The 12,936-nt window shown below is 35.9% G+C and overlaps 1 protein-coding gene across 1 annotated transcript; it reads left to right on the top strand.

Annotated features, from left to right (window-relative positions):
* The first annotated feature begins 1,052 nt into the window (after positions 1 to 1,052).
* On the top strand, positions 1,053 to 11,470 carry LOC143426375 (uncharacterized). The gene is made up of 3 exons (XM_076899814.1): positions 1,053 to 1,165; positions 10,955 to 11,276; positions 11,366 to 11,470. Exons 1-3 carry the CDS (start codon positions 1,053 to 1,055, stop codon positions 11,468 to 11,470), a joined length of 540 nt encoding a protein of 179 aa, XP_076755929.1.
* Positions 11,471 to 12,936: the final 1,466 nt, after the last annotated feature.

Below are 12,936 nucleotides of genomic sequence, written 5' to 3'. Positions count from 1 at the left end.
GAGTTATAATTGCATGCATTCTATTAATTGAAAAACATCAACTCTTCAATAACATTGAGGGTAAAATACGTAGGTGTAATGATCCAAACCACTGTATAAATTACAGTTTTTTGCACACACGTGCGTCACTCCTTCTAAGAAAGAAAAAAACCAATGTGCAGATGGCACGAAATAAGAGTCTACCGGAAACTTTCATTCTTTCCTCAATTTAAAGCGTGAAGAATGGTCTCGTTTAAAAATATACAAAACTTACATATGCATATGAGTGTGCTGCATACAAAAAAAATTGTTTGAAAATACAGAGAAATAATTCATTTACAATTTAAACAAAATTCCAAATCAGAATAATTTTGAAGAAAATGAGTTTAATGACCCAGTAATATACATTTCCAAGAAACAGAAAAGGAAAACCATTATAAGAATGATGAAACAATTTGACCATATTACAGAATGATTCTTTACAATCTCCCTTTTAACAATTAAACAATAACAACGCGGTAAAACAATAATTTCCTCAATTTTTCGTATTTATACATTGCATCCTAATATTCACTCAGAAGTGGATGCACAGAGCTTACAATTAAAATCTATACCATCGCCTAAATATCCTCGTTATTTCCAGTACATGGTCCCAACTGAAAATCAAGAAATCCTATGAAATACAATGACGACCAAATATTTTTTTACAGCCACTGCGCATCGTGTTCTCCCTTCGTCTGGCAGTATTATCCGCTGAATGACCTGCTATAGGAGAAAAAAAAATATCGGTGGACGATCTGGCGGAGTTCCTCCGAGAGCATTCAACGATTGGCATTCAACGGACGGCCGACCCGTACCTCGTTTAATTGCCCATTATTTGGTAGCGTGGGTGGGCCGCGTTACGCACAGCTGCCCTCTCCTGGCTACGTGTCCAAGTATACACGTACACGACGTGCACACGCCCGGAGGAGCGGATTTAATGAAAGGTGGTGCGGTCGTGGCGTTCGTATGCGCGCGTTCGGCATTGTGTTCCAGCGCGGCTGGTCACGTGACCGTCGGATAGATTTGCGTCAATGGTGACCTCCGCGTTCGCGTATCTGCCGCTCCGCGCCCCGCCGTTCCGCATACCCCATGGGGCCCCGGTGAGAGACCCGTGGGACCGGTGCGCGCGACCGCTAGAGATGAGGTAAGAAAGCCTGCAGTAGAAATCTAAAGTTACGTACCTAGGAAAAACTTTGCAGCGAATGGAGTTCGATGATAGGTAATCAACGTTTTACGAAACTGTCGATAATTGAAATATACAAATTTCCTGACAATGAGAACGAGATTCTTTGTAGGTTATATTTTACGAAGAATTATGAAGGATTGGGAAGAATTGATCTCTGCGAAGTTGGGGAATCTGCTTTGACGATTGTCTAGTGTTGAAGTACACGAAAGAGATACGTTTTATGTCTCCATAAAGGATTTAACGTGGGGGAAATTAGTTTACAAATATGTAAGTGGAATTTTGTTACTTTACATTTAAATTACAGAATTGACGGGGAGGTGATTATGATTAGTGTAGAGAAAATGACGCTAAGATGAAACTACGTCGTTCTTGTTTGTAAGGCTCGCAGTGGACGAATATTTTTTTGAGTCGCAATCTGCGAACGAGTCGTTGATCCATTCGAAACGAATTTCACTGAACGTAATACCATTCGCTCGCGGTACTTTTCCTCTGTTTGGTTAACAATTTAGAAGGATCGAATTCGTCAATGAAAAAACTAAATAAGTAAATTAAGAGGGTAAATAGTTTGCACGACTAGAAAAAGAAACGAGCAGCTCGGAACGAAAGCGAGTAACTTTTCTCTTTTTAACTGTTCCTTGGTTTCAACATGAAACCAGAAAACACGCGCGTCAGCTTCTTAAATGGTGTCCGGTTCGCGTGCTGATCTTGAGGGAAGCGTTGCTTGAAATCAAGCGACACATCACGACTATACAGCTTCGTATTGCACAAATATAACAGCCGAGAAAAATAAAAGCAGATTGGTTGAACGCTTTATCGCGTCGTATATTTCTCGCTCATCTCCATTTTAAAGTGCAATTTATTATAGCATAGCGAATTAATTAGAGCTTGCATAAATTCTTGCACGGAAAGGTATATATTTCTTACGTCTCTGCTTTTTTGTTAATCCACTTTTATTTATTTATTCATTGATTTAATATTGCATGCACACCTCACAGAGTTATCAACAACTGTTACATTACAAGCATTATTTTTATTATACATCACTGTAACGTGCTGATATATTATAAATTAAACATGTGATATATTTATTCAAAACACATTTGCTATACCGCAATATGTGCATAAATTAAACACGATGCATGTGATTTATTGATTTATATTATAAGCGAATTCACAGAATTGACCATTTATAGATTACAATCAGATTAATTACAGACGGTTCGTGTTTTTTTGAGACTGCAAGAGGCATTTTGCTGCCTCGTGTTATATTAGTAATGATAATTTATACTGGTATTTTACATATTAATATAATTCATATTACACAATTCAGAGTTGTTATATTAACATAATAATATAAATTAACAATTCAGAATAGTATTCATCATTTAATGTAAGAACTTCAATTAAATTTTGAACAATGTGATATATTTCTCTAATTGTCGACCAATAACCAAAGTGAACTACTTATCAAAGATTCGAATGAGCAACCATTGTCCTATTTACACGAAGCCTCAAATATTTGAAACACGTAGAGATAAGCGTAACAATAGTTGATTGGTGATATTCCACAGTTGTGGTCGGGCTTTTGCTAATTTTACAAGTAAATTTGATCGTTCCGCGTACATGTTTGTCCAATGTTTGAAAATAAGTACTCACTGGGCATCGGTTAACGACACGACGATGACGTACTGTTTACGATAGACAATTGTGAAACGGGTTAGAGTATCGCGATTAAAACCACAAGTACGGCTGACCACAAAATCGTTGGCCAGTTGCCCATCGGGTTATGTTTATGGCGTTAATATTGTACGACCAGTTTATTATTACATTTAATATTTTACGTAACCACAAGTGCATACGCGACGATGCATTTACTGTTACAATTCTATTAATCCGTAATGACTTCACGTTGAATCGGATTAAAAAATACATTTCATCCTGTCATTTTAAGCTGCATAAAACACTTCAGAACAGATTCTCAAATCGACGTACACAATAGCCTTTCGCAGAATAGTAATACTTCCTTTTATGAATAATGCAATAGAAAGTATTGAATGTCTGATAACATCGTATTGTATTAGCGGTAACTTTTAAAATATACCAAAATTGCAGACATTTGTATCTTAAGATCATGTTTCTTAATTACACACAAATAAGTTAATTCTATAAAGTGACTTGTAGTATTTTATGGTATAGAAGATATAAATTTATTTTATGATTTTGTAGTTAAAGCAAAAATAGTTAAATGGAACGGTATTTTCTCAGATTGCAGTATTCAGCTTGTACGTTTCACGGGCAGTAAATTGATTAATAAATTTTTTAAATTTTTATCTACAAACTATATACACAGTCAAAGTGAGATGATATTTATGGAATAAGTTACATTCATCTATTTATAACAATTACAAGAAAACAAACATTGTAGGTATAAAAAAAAAGTAACAGATGATAGTTTAATAAGATTCATGTTAACACTTTGATAATACCATCTCGTACGTTTATTAGCCGACAATCTGGTCGATATTATGTATTAATTACAACAATTGCAGTTGCGCCTCTTGCAGATCTTAATAGATGAGTTATGTTACCGTAGAGCATGTTGTTACGTCAAAGGAGTTTCCTAAGTCGATTAAAATCTAAATATATTCCGCTGAAAGAAGAAACCCTCGAAGTTCTTTATGATGCGATAACTGAACTTTGCAGTCTGATGTTGAGTCTAATCAATCAATCACCATCATCGAAATTAAAAAATTCCAATCTCAATAGAGAAATCATTACGTCCATAAAGTGTGTCATCCATGATTAAAGCATCAGATTAGAACCGTGTAATACAAAGGAAACGAGAATCGATCGTTTGCATGAAAGATAAAATTTGACTGTTAAGCAGTGTAAGTAATGTTATACAATAAGTTAGAGCAGAGAGTTAGACAGCGCGGAATTAATAAGGCTTGAAAATGTCTCAAGGTTTCCCAGTCTACGAAATCTTTGTGCAAATACCACGAGCGTGACTTTACATAATGGAAGTCGAGCGTAATTGGCGCCAGTTGTGGTCGCATTCTATGCATGTATCGCGAGGCTCCACGTGAAATGCACGCCAAACTAGTTGCGCTTGTGCCTGAACACAATTTGTTCTTATTAAGCTCCGCTCGTTGATCGAATTGGATTTAAAATAACTTTTTCTGCCCACATTTATTAATAGAACGTATCAATAGGAATGCATGTTCCAATAAAGGCTAACATGCGGTGTTCGCACGTGCTTATAATCTTGGATTTTTTCACCATTTTTTAAGCGATCACTTCAGGTTAATAACAGCGTAAAAATAAACGTAATATTGGTGACGATATATTATGTCTGCGCGTGCAATTAATATATTTAGTCTTCTGTAATTTATGCATGTTTCTGTTGAAATACGAACGCGCAATTAAGAACCAATTAAACGCTAAGTATATTAATCTGTATTATTTTAATCGTAAATTAAAAAAAGACCGAAGATCGCGTGAAAAAGTACTATTCAAGCGTTGTAATTACTAGGGATTCGTCATAATTAATACTCGCAAATGAAGCGGGCATGAAATTATAAGAAGATAGATAACTTGATCATCGCACGTGGCAGTCTGTGACGCGAGAGATTCTACCATGAATGAATTTACGGCGCCGATTACGATTTAATTTACTGGAGCAAAAACGAAAAGAAAGGACGTTCAATGAATATATGATGCAATACAGTAACGCGTATGTCTCGATGCTCCAATTTGAACGGGAGAAAAATAATTACGAATCCATCGTGAAACGTCTCCGATAATGCACGAGTGATAACGATTGTAATGGAAAAAAGTTGTACGATAATTCGAACGTTAATCCAGAATGACGTTCCTTATGTCTTCTCGGCAAGCCGCGTACTTTGCCTGAATATTTTAATCCCAATGTAACATTTATATTCATGGCTGCGTAAAGAAGCGACAAAAAAAGAAATGGTCTTTTAAACGGGTTGCTTGCAGATCGTGTAGCATTCTCTTTTATACATATTCAACAGCGATGATATATACTATACATATTTATACGAATGAACGTTTTACTTTAGGGGCTGCAGTCGTTACGTTTAATTGAATATACAAGAAAAAAAGAAAAAGATTTTGTACCATTGCTTCGATTTTATTTGAAAAAGAAAATGATCTCAATAGTACTAAGAGTAAATATTCTTAAAGAATGTTTCATTTGATATTTGTTTATCTATTTATGTTTTAATATTAGCATCCTTTAATAGATTGTATATTTGATTGAAATAGATTAATATATTAGCTGAAAATAATTAAAATTTATAACGATGAATTTGTTTGGTTCAATTGTGTAAGTAAAGTGCTTAATTGAGGATCTCTCGATGCAACCACAATGCTTAGCCACTTGGCGTACAAACATTGACTCACGCTTTTTACATTTACGCGTGGATACGGGTAAAGAAATTGCTAATATATTCTTAGCGCGGGAAGAATTTGCATGCACAAATGTTACAGTCAATAGTTTGTTGACATACGTTGACAGACGTGGGCTCTCGAGAATGCCGTTCTGTGACACTCTCGTCGAATCGAGATTGAGAAATGGAAATTATTTGTTGAGTGGACAAAGGTAAACGTATACGTTACAGTTCTTGAATCAGCGGTCAGTTCTTCGTCTTGCTCTTACGTTGCACAGGGTCTACGCTCAGTGACTAAAAAATCTTGAAATTTTTATACTTTGTTTATATCTCATAATAACAAGAGAACTGTAATTTTTTCATAACTTAATATACTCCCAAAATATCATTATAAACGTAGCAAATTATGCAGTATAATTGGATGTTTAATCTTCGATTCAAAACGTAGACACTATTCTGACTTGAAATTAAATCGTTTAATTGTTTGGTAAAATATTGAAACACAAAGAATTGAGCAAAATTTCACATATTGATAATATAACCCATGTCCAAGCAAAATGTCGGACAACTTTTGATATTAAATTGGACGAAGAATGCATAAAATAAAAGAGGATCACCCGATACTTGATTTTCCATAAACTATACTATAAGCAAATATATGATAATGTACGCTCCAATATACGATCACAAAATGTCACGGTAACGTTACTAATGAGCGACGCGTCGAATAATGAAGAATTTCGGGAACGTATGAACGTTTTTACATTTAAACATCACGCCACTTTAATGATGGACGTCATGTGCATTCTAGATAAGGTGGAAAGAAGGGGAGGCACAGGAAAGATGATAAACTTATAAAATAACGATAGCAATTCCGCTATCATGTCTACGCAATCTGCATCCGGTTTTAGTCATTACAAAACCTGCATAATTAAAAACGCAAATGAAATCCATCTGACTGTTAAAATACAAATCGGATAATAATCGCAATAAGATGTTCCCCGTTGTAAACCCGACGAGAAATTCGTGTAACGTTTACCATGTGATAATTTCAAAATAATTTTAAATAACTCTTAATAATCGAGGATATTTCACATGCAAATTCTTTCGCAAATGTGCAAAGTGCCTCGTAAGTTTCGCCAGCATGTTGCAAAGCTGAAAATAAAATTTAAATGTCATATAATTAAAAGTCTCTGAATAAACGTTCTATTAAAACATAAAGTAAACTCTATGTTTAGCTACGTTTGAACATTTATTTAATTCAAGATAAAAAAAAAGCAATTTTTAAGCACTTTCTATATATTGAACAAATATCTAAAGTACTTAGTTAATTGCAGTACGATTCTTTAGTATCACTTATATAGAACGCTATCGAATGAGAAATCGTTTACTCGAATCAAGCATATTTTTACTGGTGTTAGACAAAAAGTGTTTTACATGGCTGATATTAATTTTCAATTTATGATAATTTTCCATTATTAGAGAAGGGTACGACTGCAACTCGAGCAATTAACATTCCGACGAATTGTCTCGTATGTAAAACATCAGACGCCGTCGGGAAACAAAGACGACGCGTCGCCGTCGAGTTTTCAAGCAACAACTGAGTTATCTTCGCGCGACGAATATGTGCATATTGTAATCGCTAGCCCGTCTACCTTCGACAATCGTAATCGAAGTATGCATCTAAATACATCAGATGGAAATAGAGCGGGATTAATAAAGCAGTGACCCGATGCGATCGTTCTGCGCGTAAATGACCGAGTGAAGAATTCTGGTACGAGTTTCATCAAATAAGAATAATGTTGTAGAGAAAAAAAAGACCGTCAATAATTCGCCTGTTACTTTACCATTTTTTAGAGGTTAGAAGTGTGCTATAGCGCTACGCTCGATCGGAAACACTGAAGTGCTTCGGCTGTGAAGCATTATGCAGATCGTAACCCGTGATTATGAGGTAAGAGCTTAACAAATCAAAGTATGTAACCGACGTTAAGAATTTGATTAATTTTTACTGGTGAACAAATATGCATAGTAACGATTCTGGTGACTAAATAAATAATCGTGTTATCGACGAGCCGACAAGCGTAATATTTAATGATTAATGAAACATTCGAAAATTAGTTATAGATTTAGCGTATCGCGGTACGTCTCGTTTGTATGCCGTTCTCCATACTCTGTTTAAACAACCCGCGCGATGATAATACTCGTCGATGTGCGAGCGATTATTGATTATCCGTCGGTAATTTTCCGTCCACCGTAGATATGAATCAGGGGGTGCGTTTATTAAAAGGTGGAGCTTCCATTTCGAAACGTGCCGCTTTAGATTTTCGATTTACTTTCTCGTACGGAATAACTTGTTTGAACTAAGTTGTTGGTCTCGAAGATGAGACCCCAAATCGAACGAATTTTATTTTTCATTTCCGTCTTCTTTTTTATGCGCATTAAATTCTTTTTTATATCGTCTATATATCAGAAGTATAACATTTAAATTGTACACCTTGAAACTGTCACTTGGCGAAATTTATATTCTCATCGTTTCTTAAGGATCGTAATGATAAAGAATGCATAATGTGAGGCGAATAACGAATTGTGTGACAATGTAGAAATGAAGTTATCGATCAATACATACAGATAAGCCGTACCGCAAATATCGATTTCAAAATCGTTCTATTTGAGCAACGTCTGCGATTAATTAATTACGAGTAAACTATAAATGACGATGATAAGAGTATTGACACTTTTCTCAATCGATATTCCGCTTTTATTGACGTCAAGCGTTCCCATTGGCGGCAGGATGCCGTAGATGTCTAAAAAAAAAAAAACCGTCACGATCGTATTAGGTACGCAGGAAATGAACTTTCACAAGATGCACCGATGAATAGGCACGATGCACGGGGCTAATCGCATTGTCATTGCATTGCAATTTATGTGTACGATTCGCGGAAGTGGACGGTATCGTTTCTGCTCTTGAATTATTCTGTGGGATACTTCTTTCAAGGATTACATCACTCTACATACTTGAATTCCAGCAATCCATTAACATTGTTATTCATTTCTAGTGAGCCGCCATAAATAATCACTAATTCAATATTACTTAGTCTTCGAAGTGCATACGTGAGAAAGGTATTTTCACATGTTTAACTTTCTTTAACTTAAGTGTCGGTACTTATTCTATTTACAAAATGTAGAATTTTATATTCAGATTATTAATATAGTAAGTTATTTAAAGATACTGATTCAGGTATGAGTATATGCTTCTCGAATCAATTTGTACAAGCGTGCTGACGTATAATTATTTTTAGTTACAGCGCTACACTACACTTTATTGATTTATCATAAATATGTACTACATGTAACAGCGCGAGATAAAAGAAGTATGATCCGCATCCTCGCACAGATAATTTCGATGAAACTAACGGGGAACGTGAAATTTCCTCATACATCCGTCTTGGAAGGATCTATCTCTTTCCATTCAGTTTTTTAAGTGGAACGCCCGCGCGTCATACGCTAACATCCGGGAACAATATCACGATTATGCCTTCCTGAAAACGGATCACATACCATTCGCGTGAATAACACCGGTAAGGCCGTTATTTGTTTGAAAAGTGTAGCGGTTAAAGTTGGAAGGCACCTGTGCGGTTGCTTCAGGGAATCGTTCTCGTTGCGATCCTCTTCGTACAGCCGGGGTGTCGAGTTGTGTGCTAATTGAAACATTAGCAAACAATACCGAGGCGCAATAATAGTTCTACGCCGATCTCTGTTGTCTGAAAGTCGATTTTACTCGCACTACGCCCACGGAGGGTATAAATTAACTCTTAACTGTTCCAGCGAGATCTTGAGGTACACACCAGACAATGTAAGCTTAGTCATAATTTTGCTTTCAAGTGAGACAGGTATGCACCTAAGTGTCTCGACTGTCAGATGTCTCTGGCAGTTAAGTGACTCAATAATTTTTGAACAGCTTGTGTCTTATAATTAGTTAACTACATTCGTTTGTGGCAAATACGTGTACGTATGCGCACGTATTCTTTTTAAGGTACGCACAATAGCTCTTTCGACTTTTCGATTACTTAATAAGTTAATTTATTCTTACAATTTGCCATTTATATTTCTTCAATTTCGTTTACATTCTCATTGCACGCTAAGCGCGCGCGCGTAGAGGCAATCGATCAATCTTGAAAGTAAGTTCAGTTATAGGGAGTTTTCATTTTAAAGAAAAGAACAGTTATTGTAGGAGTAAAGTTCGAACGAAGTTGTAACACTTAAAGCTCTCAGTTTGACAGTCCATGCTGAAATAGAAGGAAATGAATAGCTTTCTTTGTGCAATTCACAAGCGCCTTCTTCTTTTCTTTTTCTCTTCTTTCATTCTCTTTCTAAAGAGTTAGCACAAAGTCGCAAATGTAAGGAGCTAAAGCGAACGATTGTACGTGCCACGAGTCGTGTCCATTCCCAGTATAAACGTTTTCTTTCGGGCGATCCACATTTCTTCTCGTGTATCGGTATCATTCGCGTCTTGCGTCAGATAACTGATTCAAATTTGGAAGGGTATCGTAAGTGGCACGTATAACTACTAGATATGACGTCAAGTTTTTTTATCACACTGTTATTGCAACTATTTTTAACCGCTGAATTGTACGACGAATAACACATTGTACACTACTCTGTTTTCACGTGATTTTCACACGATTGGGGAATTTCCTGAAAACATTCTTTATCGATCACGTATCACGCGTAATACGCAACCGTTTTTCTATAACGAAAGGATTACATTTCACTAGACTAGGCGTATGTAGTAAAAGAAAAACAGATGAAAGTTGAATGAAAACTTTAATAACAGCATTACTAAATGATTTTCAAATACATAGGATGCTCGTTATTTAGAAACAATTGCCTCGTACAACAGTTTGTTTATGGGATCAACAAGAAATGGAGGTTGCTTCCGCTGCAGCTGTCCAAATGGCGACGTTGGGCTGATGCAACGTTCCTTGGGTTTTACCATAAGGAAATCCCACACTTCTTCCCTGAAGAATATCTCTTCTTTTACAAGACTTGTTCTTTTGCTTTGCGCCCTCCTTCTTTTGTTTAACAGGTTCACTGAAATTTTCATGTGTAAGGGTATATGAATAACATTTATAGTATATCTGATGTCAATGTAAAGCAACATAATTTCTCTCTTGCCTCTCGAACGGATGATACAGATTCGTTCTTTGATCGTATGCTAAGCGGAATGTGTTCGAATTTGTAAGTATCCCCTCGCTCGTATCTATAAATATTGGAATGTTTTTCACTCGAAAGAACGAAATGGGTCGAGTTTCGCTCGCGTACGCGTCGTTTCTAGTTCCCGAAATCTCGCGACGGATCATAACTGTCGCGCTCCACCGACTTTCACCTCGATAAGGCATTTACGTCAGCAGAACGTCTCTCCAGGCCGCGATCCGATGCTCGAGGACGACGGAGGATGGAGTTATCGGGAGGACGCGCCCCGAATAGCAGGCCAAGCGCTACGTAAAAACTTTGACCGTATAAAATGTCACGTGAATAAGACTTTATTCACGGCTACGACACGACGCTCTCGACGCACGATGCGCGTGAACTTTATCGTCGCGTGTCGACGCGGAGACTTCGCAATTATGCCTCGAACAAAAATGTCTCGCGCATCGGCATAAGAAACATTGTAATGCTTTACAGTTGTAGGGGAATAATTTAATCTCCATTACGTCCGTGTAAACCGTCTGCGATCATATCGGAGATTGTATTTTATGGTTTGAAAAAAGATCAGCAATATCAGATAAATCGCCAAAGGCAATTAAGCGTTACGATTAAAAGGGGACAAGTGCGTACAGTTAGATTTTAATGACAACAGTTTAATTCATCGCGAGATTTATGTTACACGCCGTTGAATGATTCATAAATCCTCTCGGCCTATTCTAGACCTTGGACGTAGGAAAAATGCATAACTAAGATACTATACAATAGCAAAGATCGCATAAGAACTCCTCTGAGGCTCGTCGTAAAGTACCGTTTCTTATTTCCCGCACATGGCTATTTTTAACCACATAAATATACCCAATTCTCTCACTCTCTCTCGCTCTCGTTGTCTCTAGTCATAAAGAAAGGATCGTACCTATCGTTTATATCAACTACATTGTCTTTTTGTTAGCGCTATTACTATGGTGTCATTGAGAAATTGTTTGTAGGCCCATTTGTAAACTACTTTGTGTAAATTGAACAAAAAAAACTAGATGATTTTAAGAGAAGCAACTGTAAAACATGTAAAGTTAAAAACGAGAAAAACATATAAAAATGGCAGGTAAATGTATTACAAATAATTTAACGTTTACGTCACTGTGTTAAAAAATGATGGTAATAATTATTCATCTGGTAAATAAGTAAACTGCATGTATATAAATTATCAACTCAAGTTTTTACTATAAGACTAATGTAGAAAATTGACACAGATAAGAGGTAATTACTTGCAAAACGATAAATACGACTAGCTTCTGATTTATTAGTAGCCTTGTAACTATAACCAGCATCGTTGAACATTTATAGCTAGTAAAAAAACTTTTTTTCTTTTTAAAGTTCAATCGTGTTATCTGAAAAAGATTTAATTTTATCCACTCTCGTTTCGAAAGTTATTTGGATCTCTCAATTGAATCACCCTCGTATGCTACAAGATTATTTTATGTCTAGTAATTAATTTAGAAAATGGAAAATTATCGTCTATATTATAACTCCCAATAGTCAATCTTATATTAAGCTGGCATGAATGGTCATTTTGCCGCAATCTACATACTACAGATACTATGTGATGATAGTATCAGCGTATGCATCTGCTTCAACCTCTATTAACGTAAAAAGGATATATCTGCATTAATATCAATATCCTTAGGCAAACAATGTGGCGTCGAAGCTTTCTTGTTAAGAAAAAGTTAATTACATTTCTTAATACTAACTGAAAATGTTATATAACGATTCATTAATAACATTCCGATATTACTGAAACACATGGTATATAAGAATCAACTTTTATTGCGTAGCTTGCTATATCTTACTACTTGTTTACAAACGATAGATATAATTTGACTGTAGTCATCAAATTACGCTCGCAAACCTTTTCAGAAGGGTAAACATATAATGATACTTCAATTACGAATCTTATGAGAGATAAGCAACAACTGTATAATTGAAAACAAAAATCGAGCTGCTATCGCGTTAAATCTTCGCGTGAACTATAAAAATTTAATTATCTCACAAAGATTCGAGTGAGCAATTTTACAATAAATAGAACAAATTTTTTACCGTGCTCATTTCTCCAGT

This window comes from Xylocopa sonorina, chromosome 8, assembly GCF_050948175.1.
Source record: "Xylocopa sonorina isolate GNS202 chromosome 8, iyXylSono1_principal, whole genome shotgun sequence".
NCBI lineage: Eukaryota > Metazoa > Arthropoda > Insecta > Hymenoptera > Apidae > Xylocopa > Xylocopa sonorina.
Note: the sequence above shows the minus strand (reverse complement) of the source record. Positions and strands in the feature narration are given on the sequence as shown.